The sequence below is a fragment of the Aptenodytes patagonicus genome, chromosome 7 (assembly GCF_965638725.1).
Source record: "Aptenodytes patagonicus chromosome 7, bAptPat1.pri.cur, whole genome shotgun sequence".
In the NCBI taxonomy this organism is placed as follows: Eukaryota; Metazoa; Chordata; class Aves; order Sphenisciformes; family Spheniscidae; genus Aptenodytes; species Aptenodytes patagonicus.
The window spans coordinates 11,056,261-11,074,330 of NC_134955.1; the positions used below are offsets into that span (position 1 = coordinate 11,056,261).

Sequence of the window (18,070 nt, forward strand, 5' to 3'; positions counted from 1 at the left end):
TTACAGTAACACTAACATAAAATAGATTCCTAATACGCAATTTTGCAGATGTTATTTCTGCTCAGATCTCGTATTGATTCAAATAACCTTTGCAATAATTAGCTGTAGCTCAAAAAAGATAAACAAATCATGAAAATATACGATTGTTCTGGACAAAAGATAGAGAGCACTTCAGTGTTTCTAGCCCTGATCTCCAATTTGCTTATTATTAGAGAAGACAGGAGTAAATACAAAAGCTGGCTATTTCAGCCAGGCAATAGCTAATGCCAAGAAGAGAATGCGCATTCAAAGCTGTCCCAACTTGCTGCCTAATGAGTAGCAATTAATCCATCTTATTGTATTTCAAAATGCTGAAGACTCCATTCACATCAAAGGGAATTTTTCAAGGCTTTTATCATTGTTCATTTAAAAAGTATAGAGCTATCTTTAGCATTTTATAATTGACAACAATATTTTCTTTTTATCCCTCAATGTGGAATGTAGAACAATGGATTTTAAAAGATGTAATATGTGTGAACTGTAGGCATTTTAATGTTTCTTTTTGTCTCAGTCTAATTAATCTTGCACTATGAAAAAATATCTGAAATGAAAGTCTAAGATAGATGTATGTCCTGCTGTGAGGATCTTTACTCTCTATTTATGCACAACTTCCAATCCATCTTTTCTCCTGAATGGACAGAGGTGACTTTGGCTCCCTGTCAGTGCAAAGGTGGGAAATGGTGTATGGACTGGTGTATTTGACACGGAAATACAATGTTAGACCGTAAAAATTCTGCTTTGCCTCCTCCAGTCTCTGCAGGAGAGGAAATGTCATGAAGAGGAGCCATCCTTCAGATCTGTCTCCAAGGACAGCTTTATCTCAGCCTCTTTTTCCATTTTCATGAGATGGAATTTCTCTAACTTCACAAGATTTTGATAACCTCAGAAAATAAAGATTAAAATCTCCAAAATAGGAGTATTCCTCTGCTGTAAAAAGAATTAAAATGTACAACATCCCTGGAAGGGCTGATGGGACATGCTCTAGTGGTGATCTTGAAATGCAGCAATAGCATTTGCACGCAAAACTTCTCTTTCTTGCAGGCTAAGGAGCCATCTGTCCAGAGCGACTGTAGGCACTTACCATCAAAGAAAAGGGACTTTGCTGGACCAAGCAGACTTTATGGCACGCAGGCGAGATTTCAATTTATTGGGTAAGCTTCAGTAATACTCTATCCAATGCCACAGGTGCAGATAACTCTGAAATCCTTCCATCCATTTGGATTTTTGCAGAAGATAAAGACAGGAAGATTCACCCAAGTCTTCTCCTCTCCATGAGCAGGATTCAGACCAAGGTGAGACAGAAAGATCTCTTGGTATAAAATAAACTCAGCAGGTACTTGGGGAACAAGTATATATGTTATACCCTTCGTCAGAGACCAGGAACTGAGGTCAACGGGACAGATCGGCCACATCCCGAAAGATTGATAAGAAATGGCATTATGAAGAAGACCACTAGGCAAGGGATGTCAGCTGGGGGACAAAAGCCTCCATGCCGTGCCCCTGCAATCCTCAAGTGCCTGCCTGTGATTATTTCAGCTAAAGGAGCGCTGGCACACAGGGAACGACCAGCTTCTCTGCAATACCCTGCCCCGTGTACGCATGGGAGGCACGCAGACAGGATGTCTGGTGGCAAGAGGAAGAAACACAGGAGATGGAGATGGCCTTGGGTCAGAGCTGACTGAACTCATAGCTACGGACTGGCATGAAGGATCTCTGCATTAATCCACAGAGTGCTTGCCCTTCATGCTGTAGGTAGGAATCTTAACATCAGATGCATGTGGTTTTTTTAAGTAATAACTGCTTCCCTGGATGCCAGCAATCACATGTTTCACAGAGTAATTGCAAGCGCCAGCTCATTGTTAAAAGGGTGAGACTGGCCTGGGTCAGAAGCGGTACTTCCCTTGGCTATCTTCTTCTTGGTCACCCCTTCACCGGTAGACGCGGGCAGCACCCACTCCAGGAGAATGAGAGCCCATCATCTTCCTGAGGAGGTTGATGGGGAAGTCCAGGCTTCCCGTTGGAATGGCCCAAGATGGCCCATAGATGCCAAAATGTATTCACTTTGTCTTACTTTCACATCAGTGATATCCTTCTCAGGCAGTTTTCAAAGGACTCTGGACCATACAGATGGTTCAATACAGGAATAATAAGAAAAACAGGCAGTAGTGCTAACAAAATATCTGGAGCAGCGAGGTTCCTTCTCAGGTCCAAAACCAGCAGCTTCTCCCACTTCTAGAGAGTAATTGCAGCTCCCCAGCAGAAAAAGCAAGGGCTCTCTTCCTCATAAAGGCAGCTCCCTTACGGCACCTTCTTGCATCAAAGTTTAATCTCTTCCATGTGGGGAGAAAAAGGTCTGTGGGAGGCTGCAACTTCTCTGGAAGAAGCCTGTGCAAGAGGGCTGATGTCGTGCCATGGCATCTCATTTGCCGAGACCAAGAATGGCGGGCAAGAAAAAGAGGAGGGAGACGGGGAGAGCCTGGCTCCTCTGCCCTTTCTGGGCACCCCTCCGGCTGGGGGCCGTGGAGGAGTCACCAGGACTGTGTCAGGGCTTCCGGGGGAGCTAAATCCTGGGGGCAGTGTGAGTACCCTGGAGCAGGGGCAGGAGGAGCAGCCCAGGACCCACTGGTCAGCAAGATCTGCTGGGGAAGGGCTGGGACAGCTTTTGCCGTCAGTGATGCCTGGAGGGTGGCAAGGGCAGAGGCCAGCAAACCTCTGTCACCAGCGTGCACTCTGTCCTCGCCGTGTAGTTGTAGAGAGTCGAAGCAAATGCCCCTGCAGAGCATCGGGGGCGTGGAGGTGGGAGACTCTTCCTGAAGCAATCAATTCCTTGCACCAAAATGGCGGCTCCCCCACTTTCTACTCAGCTCTGGGGGAGCTGCAACCCACTGACAGGTGGGAAGGGGCAGCAAGGTCCGAAGCCCTTACAAAATATTTTGTTGCCCTAACAGTTCTTTTCTTCTTCAGGTGACTCCTTAAAATGAAAAATCCCTCTGGATGTCTGTTTACTGCAAATGGCATCTAGGCTAGAGGTCTCAAATATTACTAGGGTTTAGCTTCTTTCTTCTTTGGAAAGCTTCAATAAAAATCAGACAGCAGGTGCAGTACTTTAAAATATTTTTTGCTTTATAAGTGTCTTCATATTTTAAGCTATTTGGGGCATTCAGAAAGGGAAGTATTTTAGAACAGTAAATCCAATATTTTTGTTAGGCTCCTAGGCCTGTATTTTGGTACCTAAGTGGGCTTCCTGATTTTTGTAACCCTGAGCGCTCACTAGTCCTATAAAACTCCCTGAGCACCTCTGAAAGTAAGGCCACCTATTTACATACTTAATTTTAGGCATCAAGGATTGACAATTTAAGCTTAAAATGCTACATATCTCTGTATTATTGCACCCTCGGTTAAAAAGCAGTATGTTTAAGTTGTCTTAGTTGTTCTTTACGAACCCCAACTGCTCAGCCAGTGCAGCTAAAAAGCCAGCCACCAACAGCCATACAAGCTTGCCAGCATGCTGCCCACTGCGGACGAAAAACCCAGTGCTTCTGTCAAGGAGGCCTGTTACAAAGCCAGGCTGTTATTTATACGCTGCAGTTCCAGGATCGTGGTAAGCATCTGCAGTGCTCACCGCTTAGTATTGTGAAATTACTTTCTGAAACATTTTGCTTTTCAGCTAGAACAAAAACGTGATTTGTTCTCATCTGGAAAAAAAAATTGACAAAAAGAAAAAAGGAGGGAAGTAAAAGATTTACAAGTTCCTTCGCTTTTTATTAAAAAGAAAAAAATCAACAGCAAAAACTGCAAAACCCCCTCTTCCACTTTTAAGTAACGTGAAAACAAAACAAAAAGGGTCCCAAGATCTCCGCTGGAAAACTTGAAAAAACAAGCAATCCAAGAAACCCCTATTAAGCATTTCCAAGAGTTTCTTTTTAGCCTTAGAATATATTTTATGGAAACCAGGGAAAACAGGGACATGTACAATTCATCACGTCAGATTAAGCAAACGTACTTAATATTCCCTGAACAGGACTCTGAGGCTCTCCAAAGATTAAATGTCAATATTTTACTTTAAAAAATAAAATTTCAGGGAATCTTGTAAATAGTATGTAACTTGAGGTGATACTAGATTGTACTCTAGAAACACCTTATAGTTAGAGCAATCTTGATAAGCTGTGCTCTCTGGCACTTGGAATAAACGATCTATTTTAAGTATTCTTGATAGCATTTCAAAAGCACAGACAAAAAACATTTGGGAATGGAAAACAATTACCCCAATTACCCCTCTGGAAAAAGCAAAAAAGAAAAAGCTTATACACAACTGCATAAAAACCCCGTGTATTTAAATACACTCTTAGCACTCAACTGTTAAAAAAAATAAAAAAAGACTAACGGGTTAAAAACAGGTTTAGGTGCTGAGCTGTTACAAAGAGTAGTTCACTTTGCATTTGGACAGTGTTAAAATAACGTTTTTAAAGTGGATGCTAGTGCAGAAACCAGAGATTAAACACAAAGAGACGCAGACAGCTACCACATGCAGGGAAACAAGGTTACAGGCACGGCAGCACCAGGCGCTTGCCCATCACCGCGGGGAGGAGGAAGGGACAGGCATAGCAACCACAAGCCCAAAAGCAGAAAAGCGCATACCTTCAGCTTGGAATGAAAATCACGAGATTTCCTTCTGGCAAGAACCTGAATGTGACTAGACACCTGCAGGGTAGGGGAAGGGAGGAAACAAAGGAAAAGCCTGTAACCATGGAGATGAAAAGCCCCCTACAACTGGGCAAGCCAAACGTACCTTAATGGCGGCTTGAATTTCTCGAACTTTCTTTCTTGCTAAGACCTGTATGTGACTAGACACCTACATTGTTCAGGTTTATAGGGGAAAAAAAAACAACAAACAAAAGAAAAACAAAAAGCAAATCAAATTTAAAATGTCTATTTTTTTCTTTTTAAAAAAATAACTTTTCTGAGGGGAGGAAGTTATTTGCATCTTCAGTAAGCTCTGCTGTTAAAGATACCACATTCCCAGCCAGACACCAAGCTCTTAGCACCGAGGCTTAACAATACAGGTCATCACTGCAGTGACTTGATTAAGGAAAAAAAAAAAAGAAAAAAAAAAATTGTAACCCACCAGGTTGTGCATTCAGCTACAAGATAGAAGACACAGTTCGCAGTTGGACGCAGCCCACGTGCTTTGGTACCGATCCCATCCGTGGCTGGGCCCTGCGCTCTCGCGCTGGGAGCCGACAGGATTTCTACCCCATCTGCCAGGGATGCAGATGCCCACTCTGACCATTTGCCACTAGGCTCGAGACATAACTTGGCACCGAGAAGTTTTATCCATTATTTATTGTGTTCTGCAGCTCCAATGAGGAGCCTCAGGCTGCGTTTTGACCCTGCTGAAATGCTCTAAATTCTGGAACAAACGATAACATACTGGTACAACATAGGTCCCTGAATCTGTGCTGGCTCCCTCGGTAATCTCAGCATCAAGTCTGCCCACAAAACACTCATGTAAGTGGGGACCAGTAACTTGACATCAGCTTGAGCGATGTCCAGGTTTGGCCCATCGTCATTACGTTTTGGTAAGAAATTTGTGTAAACCCAGTCCTGCACTAGACCAGTTATGGGTCAGAAGTTGTTGCTTGTGCAGTGAAGGGTCTGGGCCCAGATTCACATTCCTGTTTACTCAGGCACGTACTGAAATCCATGCTATTGATGATGAGGATTTAATGATGCTGCCCAGCATTGCTCAGTAGTGCTCAGCATCCTACAGCCCTCTGTGTGAAGGTTTAAAACCTGCAGCGATGGTAAAAACCACTAAAGAGAAATCTCTTATTCTTAATTGACCCAGGGCATACCATATCAAGTGTTGTACATTTCTCCTAAGTTAGTTACAATTCCCGTCTGGGAAAGAACAAAGCAAAAGAAAAGGAGAAACAAAACTTGATTTCCTCCCTCTGTAAGACTATTCCATGACAACAGTACCAAAAAGCCTGTATTTTTAGTAGGGAAGCAAACAGTAATGCATAAATGAGCACAGCCCCTGAAGGCCACCTTCAGAGACTTCTTCAGAAAGCAGCTCAGGACCCAGTTTGCAGTAATTCAGAGTTATACTATTGCTTACTAAGCAATTTTGTAGTCAAACACATAGACCAAGTTTTCACACGTTCATTTGTTTCGCTTTCAGTGGGATATTAGTGGTGTTAAAGGTTATACAAGAAGCACAATTGTAACATTTAATTGCTCAGTTGAAACTCAAAAGTAACGACAATCAAACTTTTCTAAACACTCAAAGCGATTTATTAATCGCTATAGAGGGATGTACAAGTACGGAGGCAGAACATCGCCATATGTAAGCCATCACAGCCCTCTTGGTTTCACCGCAGCTCTACCAGCACGTGCTGGCCAAGGATCTAGCCCCAAGATCTGCATTTTGACTCCTGATGGGATTTTAAGATCCCAGCGTAACCCCCGACTACTGGAGCTCGCATGGGCATAGCAGGGAAGAACTTGGGACTTTGTCTTTTGTTTCAGATTTCTTTGCCAATCTTTTGTTTGTTCCTTCTCCATATGGTGCTTTCTCATGTCTTTTTTCATCCCTTGTACGTACGTTTTCTTCCTAACTGACAAAGGACACCACCCAGGGCAAAATACCACCCAGTCCAAAGTGCTTTAAATCTGAGCGCTGGCAGCAGGCCATCTTTGTGTGTGCTGACTCAGCATCACCTTTCCCTGCATTACAAAACACGCTTAGCATGCAAGTGTACAAGCCTCTGCCTTCCCCTTTGTCACGCACGTGGATGGGGAGAAGTGGAATCTTGCACTTGATGTTAGAGAAAGCGAGGGGACTCGGCGATTTGTGAAGCATTTTGAAACAGCGCAAGGGTTTAGTAACCACTGCATAAACTACACAGAGTGTGTGCCTTCTGTGAGGCTGCTGATCACCATGGATATTATAAATTAAAGGATTTAGTCATATGAGATAAGTTAATGGTTATGTGATAATCATCTGAAAAAGACTTAAGGCTGGTTAGAGGTTTATTCTGACTCTTTGATGAATGAAATCTTACCATGGTCACAGACCAGGAGCCTGAAGGCTCTTAGGCAAATTTTTTTATTATTTTTTTCATCCTGTAGCAAGTACTGCCTGTGACCTGAGAGCATGATTAGGATCAGTCCCGCTAGATAGTTTTTATTTATTTACCTCTCATATCCAAGGATCATAACCTCTATTATATCGGTGAATTGGCTGGACTTTAAAAGTTCCATTATTCACCACCTCAAAATAATTATTATATTCTGTAATTGTCCTTATAGAGAAATAAGGCACAATGCTTTATGCTTCTGCTTCAACTTTTGAATTTTTTTTTCCCAAATACAGGGGATAATAGCTTCATGTACACATAGGTTAATAAAAAATGCATCCTCAAACCACCACTGAAATGATGCACAACATAAAAAAAAAAGTTATAAATATTTTCTAAATAGCATATATTTAATCTGAACAGTGAAGTCAATACATCATCTCATCAGAGCTGAAGCACAGACAGCCACTGCAGCCAAAAATGCCATGTTTTGTCATTCACTGACATGCATACTTCCCCACTGGGTTATTTTACCTGCTTCCTGGTCCGTGTCTTCCCTGTTCTAAGTTTGATGTATCTGGCTATCAATTCATTCCTACCTGAAACAAAGAAAAATTCATTATAAGGGACAAGCAGCATCATATCCATAAACACCATCAAAATACCACATTTAAACACACGAGTTCCATGCATATGAGGCTTATGTTTTCTTACACCTACTCCACTTTTCCTTTGCAAACTATTTATCAGTATTTCTCATTGTTCATCCGTATTTCTCTTCTCTCTCCTTAACAGACATTTCATGTTCCACATGAACTATGTGCAGAGGGCTATGGGTTCAGTGTTTTCCCACTGAAGTCCTGCAGCTGTTTGCAGGCAGAGAGGCAGCTCCTTGGTCAGCGGTGGTGCCCAGGATAATCTCTCACTGGAGAACCCCCCATCCCGGAGGCTGACACGAGGTCTGGGCTCCTCTGGTTTTGCTTCTGACCGTGCTGGGTGGCGTTTGCGCCCCCCCCCCCCCCCCCGCCCACCTGGACCCCTGCTGGGAGGAGCAGCAGCTCTTGAGAAAGTCATGTGCCACCCGAGCTGAAGTGCCAATCACCCAGACGTCACGGTTTCACATCAGCTTTTCTCCAAGTTTTAATTCTACAAGGAGAACAGCAAAATCTATCCTTCCTGCCAGGAAGCACTCTGCCTCCTCCACTGACGGAAATCACTGTCCCAGTTCAGCAGGTTATCAATCACACTCTCAACTTTACGTACAAGAGTGGTCACCCTGTGGTGCCCAAGTTCCTGCTGCAGTGGGGCCAACCAACACGGTGGTTTGTTATTTAGAGCTCTATTTCGCTTGGAAATGTATAGTATTTCCAAGTTTCTAAAATGGCTATTTGACTCTTCTTCAGCCACACATTATGCTACCTAATACAAACTAACATTTTCTTTCCAAATAATTTCCTTTCTAAATACTGCTGACATGGAAGATAACAGAGTTTTACGTGGTGCCCCGTTTATTTTCACTGCATATTATGTTACTTCTCCATGAGTTGTAATAACTTAAATATACTTGTTCAACAAGTCCTAAGTTATGGAGGAGTGTCTGCATTCAGCACAGGGGATAAGCAGCCCCTGTGCAGAAAATGAGAAAACTGATTTAGCAGCAAGCTGAAAACAGGGAGATTAAGAAAATAACTTGTCACCCACCAAGTTATTTTAAAGTGGATGAATACATAGCTGGGGAGTGCAGAAAGTTATTCTGTCAGTCAGGGACTCAAACTCTTTCAGTTTGATGTTGTGGGGGAGAGACGGAGAAGTTTTGAAGTAGCATGCCTATGTCTGAAGGGTATTTTGTTGACTGGAAGATTGAACACAATTAGTCAAACTGGACCTTCATTTTCCCTTTTCCTTCTGTCTTCCCCTCTAAGCCTTCTTTTACACCCTTTGTATCAAATGTCTCATGACTCCTGTCTCTTCCATGGCTTGTTTGCTAAATGGGTACTAGAATATGAAATATCAACATGCTTCAGAATAGAGCTGTGTTTTCTCCGATTCCCTTTTTGTTTTGGTCTGGACTGTGTGCCAGGTTTCCCCGCAACGTGCCACTGTAATGGCGATGTGAGGTTTGTAACTCTTCAGCAGGTCTCTTCAGGACAAAGTTCAAGAGGTAAATTTTGCATGAGCAAACACTTACACAAACAAGCAACATTTCCGCACACAAATGAGGGATTTCTGTATGCAAAAGGAGCAGCTAGTTACCTAATTTCATGCAAAGACCTTGTCTTTTAGCTGGACAGCAGTTCTGCAGCCTGTCGTGCCCACAAGGTACTTGCCATTTGCAGTGAACAAGAGCCTTTGTGTTCATGGGGTGAAACCAGGGAATGCTCAATCTGTGTCTCTCTGTTCTCATGTTATTTCTCATCATCCAAGCAGTTCACTTCAAATATGGAGAATTAGTTTTCATAGTGGTGGCTGTCCCCCTATGTCCTTATGCTGTAACAGCAGCTACCTCACAGTGACAGGACTGCAAATTCACTTGCAGGTGTTGGGCATGGACAGAAATGGAGCTGCTCTACTCTTCATTAATATTAGATAGCAAAGTTCTACAGTGGAAAAACATCATACGGTCTGGGAAAAGGAACCAACAGAGGTCGAGAGCCTGACACCACGGCAATGAGAAGGGAGAGGAAAAGGTATACAACTATGGCAAATCATACTAAATGTGCTTTGGACAAGAGTTTTCCAAAACCTTCTTGTTTGGTACGTTTTATGCCTCTGCAGTGTCCCTTTAACGAGTACTAGGCTAGCAGACAGCAGAGGTGCATAAAAATTAAAAGAAAAAACAGGAAGATGCATTTCACCACTTGCCAACGAGGAGCCTGAAGGGGTGGTAGCCTGCAAGAGCAACCTTCTGCGATCCGGTGAGATTCAGAGATCACCGTATTCCTGCAACCACTGGTATGATAGGTGGTATGAACATTTTCATATTTCTAAATGCACATTTTGATTTAATTGGGGAATGTCACCCCTCCAGAAAGTATCTTCTTTGCATATCTTTAAGTATGTGAATACATTAAGCACCCAGAATAGTTTTTTGGTGCAAAAAGCATTGTCAGGCTGTCCTTAGCAGCAGCCGGCGACTCTGCAATGTCAATGACTCTATAAGGTGATGTAAAGGATGCGTTGCCACGTCTTGTCCCTCCATCTGTACTGAAGATGTTTCAGATACATGGTCACAACACAGGTGACTCCAGCCATCCCTTGCCCATTACAGCAGTCCTATGCAGCCCTCAGCCATAGCTGAGGAAGGAAGAGTTAAACCTTCTCATGGTTTCACAGTTTTCTTCCCAGTCAAGAGAGCTAAAAAACTATTTTTAAAGGAAAGCTCAGATTCCCAGGCAGCCACTTGACAGGAAAAGCAGCTTTATAAAAAACACCAAGCACTGAAAGTCTAGACTGTATTATTCAAAATACCAGTCAAGTGCTGTCTCCAGTTGAGCCCCAGTCCATCCATGAAGTGCTTCGGCTTGAATCAAGGAAGGGTTTCTCTAACTGCTATCTAGCCCGGCAGGGGTATGACTAACAAGATTGTGGTTTTGCAAAGTGATCGCTTCCCCTTAAGGTGAAGTCTAGCTGGAGCCTAGCTCAAGAAGAGTCAACAGGGTGGAATAATTTCCACCTTACAGGGAGGAGGAACTCTAGAAGGAACCATACAAAGTGGCCAAGGCAACAGCCTTACGTTTTCCTTACAGCCATGTTTTCAACACAGCAAAGAAACATGCACCAGGTTTAGCCAGAGCAGAAGATACTGTAGCATCATGAGGCTCACTAAGTATCTTCTGCCCAGCCACAATGATCTGAAAAGACATAACTTCTTTTTTGGACTACCAAAAAGCCATAAACACAAACATAAGCACTGCCTGACATATACAAGAGAGATGTCCCCAACTAGAAGTTTACAGCTTTTATGTTATCTACCAAACACTGGTGCTCTTCTTTACCAGCTCTGACAGATACTAACAGAAAAGATCTTATCTCCTGACCAACCAGGGCCCAGAGAGGATTTTAAAGAAAGGAAGGCTGAATAATCCTAAAAACACCCTTTCCTGTTCTAGGGAATGAGAAGAGTCTGAAACAAAAGGGGGCTCAAGGAACTTTAATTGGCCATTAGAAACCTCAGGGTGAAAAATGCTCATTAATAAATAGATGTTTTTCTCTAAGAAGAGCTCAGCTGTGGAAATACTTTCCATACACACCCTCCCTCACGCTCCCTGTCATATATATCTGGGAAATTGCCTGGCAGAAGAGAAGAGGTCAGGTTTATGAACTGTAAATGTTCATCTCCTTCTTCTTGTCATGTGCTATGACAGTCTCCTACTTTGAATGTTTTGGTTCAGGTATCAAAGAGAGGCATGGGGAGGTGCCCGGTCAGCTAAAACATCTTCACAGCACAGGAATCTTTTTCCAAGGATCTTGAAAGGATCAGGAAAGGACCACAACAAATATTTTATATAGGCTTCTTCTTGTGTGTTTTTTTTTTTTCCTTTTAAATTCAGGCTTTATCTGTCATGTCCTTCTGTACTGTCAGTGCAACTGCAAACTATAATTCTCCCTGGACCGATGCTGAGGAAGAGGCATTTTACACAAGAGAACATCTTTTTTAATCATGGCAGGAAGCAAAAAGGGGGTTCAGCTAGAAAACAGTACAGGTGCTAGAAAACCTGTGAGGCTTTGTGGGGTGTCAAAGCCTCACTGTGGCCCCTCTGGGGGAATGGCTGGGCCCCCAGGGCAGCCCTGCTCCTGCCAACCAGCGGGACACAGGCTCCCTCCGCCTTCCCAAACTACTGCCCCATCCCTGAGAAGCATCACCCTAAACAAGGGAGTGTGTGGTGATCCCGGACACCTCACAGGCAGCATGGAGGACTGACATTTCTGCTCTTCTTGTTCAAAATAAGTAGAAGCAGCTGCAAAGCGGGGAGGCTCCCACCCGCCTCTCCCCAGGGGAGGCAGTTGTTGCTCTAACAGAGGGCCCTTGTGTGGGGAAGCCTCCCCCACTAACGTTATTTCCAAAAACAGCCTAAAGCATCAGCCCCCACAAAGGTCCCCAACGAGGCTCCCAGGTGCCACCCTTGGTGCTGAGGTGGGTTTGGCCCCACTTGCCCAGCATGGGCAAGGCCCTGAAAGGTGAAAATCACCCCCTGGGTGAGGAAGACATAACCGGCAACACCTTCATGGGCCAAAACCAGCACCACCACCTCTGCGCAGGAGCCACCAGGCCACCACAAGCAGCTCTACTGGAACCTACATGAGCTGTGAACATGCCCCCAGCCACGCTGGGTCCCTTTCCCTCGGTCCTGGCCACAGGCATCGCTGCTCAAACCCGGTCCCCACCGGCAGCAGGGCGGCGAGCTGGTGCATCATGTCGCTGTGGAGCTGCCGGCCGCGTGGCGGGCGGGCATCTTTATTTAGAACATTAATGACACAAATTAAACCTCCGCCCTCCCAGCAATAGGCACCATCCAAATGTGATAAAAATAGACAAGTGTGGGAAATCAAACCAGTTAGCAATTTGAAAAAGAACAGCTAATTTTAAAAAGTTTTCATAGTCAGCAAAATAATCCAAGTAATGACTAAGTAGGAAAGCCTATTCTTTTCAGATAGTGGCGTACTATGAATTTCTCCAAATTCTACGAGACTGTAGCTTGAAATAGGTATTTCACATCCTTAGCGCAAAGCCTGGGGACAGACCTGCACAAACATTTCATCTCCCAAGTCATGTTCACGGCCGTATTTTCACCACGGCAAAGCTTTTCAGCTGGTTTTGGTAAACTTCATTTCTGGTCGCGTCTGCTCGAAGCTGCTATGACAGCCTGGTGATCGCAAAGTGCCGCACATGTGCCCTGGGGCCAAATTTGGAGTGTTAGCGGGAATTTTGCTTGATGAGGAACCTGCTGACAAGCTTGCTGCACCTCAGGCGAGTGCTCTCCTGGGAGAGCCCCTGTGAGCGGCACTGAGCCCTTTTGTCTTGCTGCTGAGCATGGGCTGGATCCAGATCCCACCCAGTGTTGCAGGGGTCCGTGTGCAGACATCGTCAGTGAGGATGGGCTGGTTTGAACGTTATCCTCCATCAGAAGGTGGACATGGAGCCCTTGGATGGCCAGGCTCACAGCCCGCAGAGGAAGAGCTGCTCCACCACGGCGCTCGACCCCAGCGCTTTTCTGCTCATTTGCTGGCAGAATATCCGGCTTTGGGAGAGCTCGCCTAAAATTTGCCAGTGCCGCCTTCTGAGGACGCTTTAAAGCTAAATTAGCTAACAAAAAGCCTCTTGTAGATAAAAGAGCTCTGCAAGTCAACAACTGGCTAAGCAGTTTAAACCCCTAAGTAAGGCATCCTCTATTTAAACGTTATAGGCAAATCTAATTTAAGCTTTTAAAAATATTATGGGCAGGTGTTTAAGTCGTCCGCGCACTGGGTTTTGCGAGGGCTTCAGAGGGGGCTGGGCGGCGCTTCCCAGGCGGGCAGCATTTTGTTCAGACAAGCTTTCTGCAGAAGGCCACGTGACATAGGCCAAATAAACAGCATCTGGGGATTTTCAATTACAGACCTTCACCCAGCATGCCTGCACTGTAATCTCTACCAGATGAGGCTCAGGCCTCACTATTTTCAATAATTCACACACTGTGTACACATAACATGACAATAAGGGCATTCATGCAACCGCCTGATTCGCACATCAAAGCTCCCAAATGGCCAGCTGTAAGCATGCTTACTGCTGAATAATTCATTCTTTTCACAGGCTTGAAAAAACGCTCAGCGGGAGTTGGCAAGCTTGTGTTCTTTCCTGTGTGGTATGCTAAACTCAAATTTTGAAAGAGGTACAGCCCCACTAAAAAGAGTCAGAGATCCAACTATTTAAATGTGCATTTGCGAGCTTTTGGATGGCTGCTCAAAGAAAAAAAAAAGAAAAAAAGAAAAAAAAAAAAGAAGCGCTATGTTTCCAAGTGGGTAGCGGAGATAAGACGAAATAGCCTACGTGTTTTCTGGGACAGGTGTTTAATAGAAATAAAATGATAAAACTGTTTTCTGGATGATAAAATATTTTTTACACATACTATTCCTTGCTAAATACCTTAGATATACCAGAGGCATAATAGTTAACAAGTTCAGCAAACTTGAAATTTCCACATACTTAGCATAAATTTTCTACTATATGGCAAAGAGGGTTTTAGTTAAGACTAACACACATGAAAAAGGCAAACACAGAAACACCAGAGCTAATTCTGTTACTCCTATTTACTGTTCTCACAGATATGGGTTGAATACTAATTTCTAGATGATATTTTAACAACTCCAGATTTGCAGCTGTGTCTCTGAACATTTAGCTTGCAACTGGTGAGTGTTCCAGATTTTGAAAATGCTTTGGCTTTACACAACAGAAGCATCATTTCTTTAAGAAAAAAAAAAGGGGGAGAGAAAAAAAGAAGGGTCTGCTTCATAATATCAAGTTTTCTTGACTGTCAATCAATGCCAGAACCAGCAGGATCAACTAGTCATGACCTCTCCTTATAGCAAACACATGCTGCTTACCAGCTGTGGACTGTGTTTTTACACCCTTTTCTCTATCATTCAGAATGGCTTCCTCCTAATCACAATAATCCCAAAAGTGCTAAAACATATCAATCGTCCTTTAAGCCCTGCCTACAAAAGGCCAGCCGTCCGGCCTTTATGGGCTTGTCCAACAGCAGCTGATACTTCATTCAACTACAAATCCAATTTAGCAGTTACAAGAGGTTTAGCATCACTGGAAAAATATTGGTGTTGATCCTGCACTCTTAAGTCAGCAAATATTCCTTTGCCATATTGTTTAGCTTTTTCTGCCATATTTACACTTCTGCTGGATTTCCCTGAATGACTTCAACAACAGCATTTAACCTCTGAACTGGTAATATTTACAGTTGATCAAACAACGATTTTTAAAATATGTTTACCGCAATTACAGAAACATAAGCCTATTTGTATTCCAACTGTTAAGATTCTGAAAAAAACCCCGACCAACAACACTAAAAACAAACGGAGTCATTTCATTCAAAACTATAGAGCACACTTTATGTACTAGTTATGTGGGATGTTATTTATTGTAGCCCTTTGGGCAAGTTCATGGCAATTCTTTCACTTATGTATTTTTAATTGCCAAGTGAGCCAATGCAAACACTCCCTTGATCCCCCTCCACTTTTTTTGCTTTTTTTTCCCCTTTAAGCAGCAGTATATGTAATGCCTTAAAGTAAAGATGGGAGGCCCTATCTAGGGAATTTACTATTCCCTAGCCCAAATCTGCAAATCTGTGGGATGACTCACAGTTTAGGCAGCCTTTAATAGTGGGAATATAAGGCGGGAGATAACTCCTCCGGCCCTGTGGAAGAGAATGGGAGCTGCTTTTCACTTGCTTTGTAGTGAAAATAATCAGCCTCAAACCTGCATCAAGCACAGGATTTCCATCTCTCTGCACAGGCACTTGCTGCAGGGCCAGGGCTGCCCAGCTCTCCCACAGCCAAGGATGCAGGCAGGTCCCCACAGTCCTCCAGGGAATGGGGTGGGGGCAAAAAAAATAACCGAGTGTCTTAGGCCTGCTGGAGCTTGCTGCTTAACTCTGCACCGAGTCCGTCAAGAGCCAAGGCTCTGGCTCTGAATTTAGGTAGGGACCACGCACAAAAGTGGCAATCCCAGGACAGGAGCGGGAGGAGACGAAGACCGCAGCGTTCCTAAAATGGGTTATAAGGGCTGTCCGAGTGGTGTGTGTGTATGCAGACATACACAAGATTACAATAAGCCACTTAAGTATTATTATACACAAATTAACTGCTTGCAAAGTATACTGTAACTGGGTTGCCCAAGAGGACAGGGAAAAGAAAAGATCCAAGAAACAAAATAACCAAAATAATCCCTTTGGATGCTAATGAGCGAACAATTACAATGACTCATTGAAGTTATATCATAATGATACTTCCAAAGAAAAGAACTTTTTGTGTATTGTATTAAAAACAACAACAATAAAGTGATCCCAGATTGAAGCAATACCACAATTTAATTTATACAGCAAAAGGGAAATGACCTAATAGTAGCACGGAAAGATATTCTCCTCATGTCAAGTCTTAACCTTTTGGTTTTTATCCCAGCTTCAGTTGTAAAGAAAACAACAAAAAAGACCCATAGACACATCTGGTTCAAAAGTCTTCATTGACACTACTGCAATGCATTGGATTCTGTCTGGCAGCTCTTCATTCTGGGAAATATTCCACATAAGCAATGTTTATTAATTTTCTTCTTCTGAGTTTTTAAAAACACAGACAGAACATATTTCAGAGAGAGAGACGAGTGATCCAGAGATCTCTCTGAATATTCATTAATTAATATTTTGTCAGTGTCAGTTGTCTCAACAAAAGAAGGTTTTATAATTTACTCTAAGCCCCATTTAATTAAAATTTAAATGTTACAAAAATACATGGAAATTTTTTGCTCCCTTTTAATTGTATTATTTTCTACTTACTATAAACTGTATTTTACTGCAACCAAAAATGCATTTCAAAACAAACAGCAATCTTTAGGCTTCAGAATATACAAAGAAATCCCCACAGGAAAAAAAATCCCCAAACTTGACCTTTGCCATCTCTCTGGATCAGCTACAGATGTTTAGTAGATTATACAAAACCCTAGATGTCCTTAATCTGACACTTTTTTCTTCCCCTGCTATGATAGGAACTCTTAGTAACCTATCTGCAAAGACCCCGTGCGACTTCCACGTGCATATGTAATTGCTGTGTTGTTTTCCAAGGTAGTTGCAATTTTTCAGCGACATGAGCAGTTCAGAAAGGAGAATACTCTTACCCAACGCTACTGACAGAAAGTCTGATTTGGACAGGAATCCTTCAAATACACAGACAATGGGCTGGCTGACCTGTCATGCATGATGGATGAGTTAAGGGGATTAAAACCACTATTTGCATTAGAATAGATAAAAATTAGCAAAATAGAATTTCTCAGTAGGTGGCTTCAGTTCTGTTTGTTCTCTTCGGCAAAATGAAGTTCATTTTTAAAGGAATTACGATTGTTTAAGTAACACTCATTTGCAGAGGAGAAATTTTGGATGCCGGTTTGCTTTCTATTGTTTATTCTTTAAGAAATCCACTTTAACTATCACTACAACAGTATCCTTTTCTCCGCCATGTTTAATATTAAAACATTACACAACTACAATGTTCTAACCGCTTTAAATGAATGTATATCTTAACGCTTACGTGTTTCTAAGCTGCATATACCCAAAAAAGTGTTTTGAGTTCAGAGAGAGATGATCAAAAAGACCAAAAAATTACTCTAAATTGTGTATTGATGCTTCACTGAGGTTCTGAGTACAAGCCTGCGACTCAAGAACTGTAAGAGGCAGATGCTTGAAATATTGCATGTTTCTTTTGACTAGATTCATACTGCACACAGTGATGGTACTTAAAAGACTCAGAAATGGCTGCACAAAGTAACATAACGAAAGACTCGCCTTACAGAATAGCATTATATTGTTTATACAATATAACTTTGAAAGAAATCTGTAGGAACAAGTCAGCGCACACAAATAGGCGAACAGATGTAGAAACTCCAGAAACATCCACGGACCATCTCCCCTAACTCCCGCCGAGAGCAACCAAGATTTGTCTGTCAAACAAGAGCTGTAAAAGTAATGGAGGTCCCCCTCTTTGTAAGGCTCACACATCCAATTTGCAGACAGCAAGCAGCCTCCAGAAAATCCAGCACATTTTTAAAAACACGTCTGTGTACTGCCAAATATGTTTTTGAACTCCCTGCCCGTTTTAACGGTGGACTGCAGTCAGACTGGTGATATATTCCACTATGCCCTATAGCAGCATTAATAGAGAGCAAAGCTGAGGCATTAAGGAGGTAAATTTCT

At 42.9% G+C, this 18,070-nt stretch overlaps 1 protein-coding gene across 7 annotated transcripts in view; it reads right to left on the bottom strand.

The window, feature by feature from the left end:
* Positions 1-18,070, bottom strand: part of TEAD1 (TEA domain transcription factor 1) — a 162,415-nt gene that overhangs the window by 41,071 nt on the left and 103,274 nt on the right. For 3 of the 7 annotated variants that reach the window (XM_076343955.1, XM_076343951.1, XM_076343953.1), the window contains 3 exons: positions 7,656-7,720; positions 4,829-4,891; positions 4,678-4,740 (listed from right to left, as the gene is read on the bottom strand). In XM_076343955.1, coding sequence (XP_076200070.1) covers positions 4,678-4,740; positions 4,829-4,891; positions 7,656-7,720 — 191 coding nt within the window. Of the gene's footprint in view, positions 1-1,120; positions 1,411-4,677; positions 4,741-4,828; positions 4,892-7,655; positions 7,721-18,070 lie in introns of those variants that run through there. The other 4 variants (XM_076343957.1, XM_076343956.1, XM_076343952.1 and 1 more) reach the window with 3 other exon arrangements.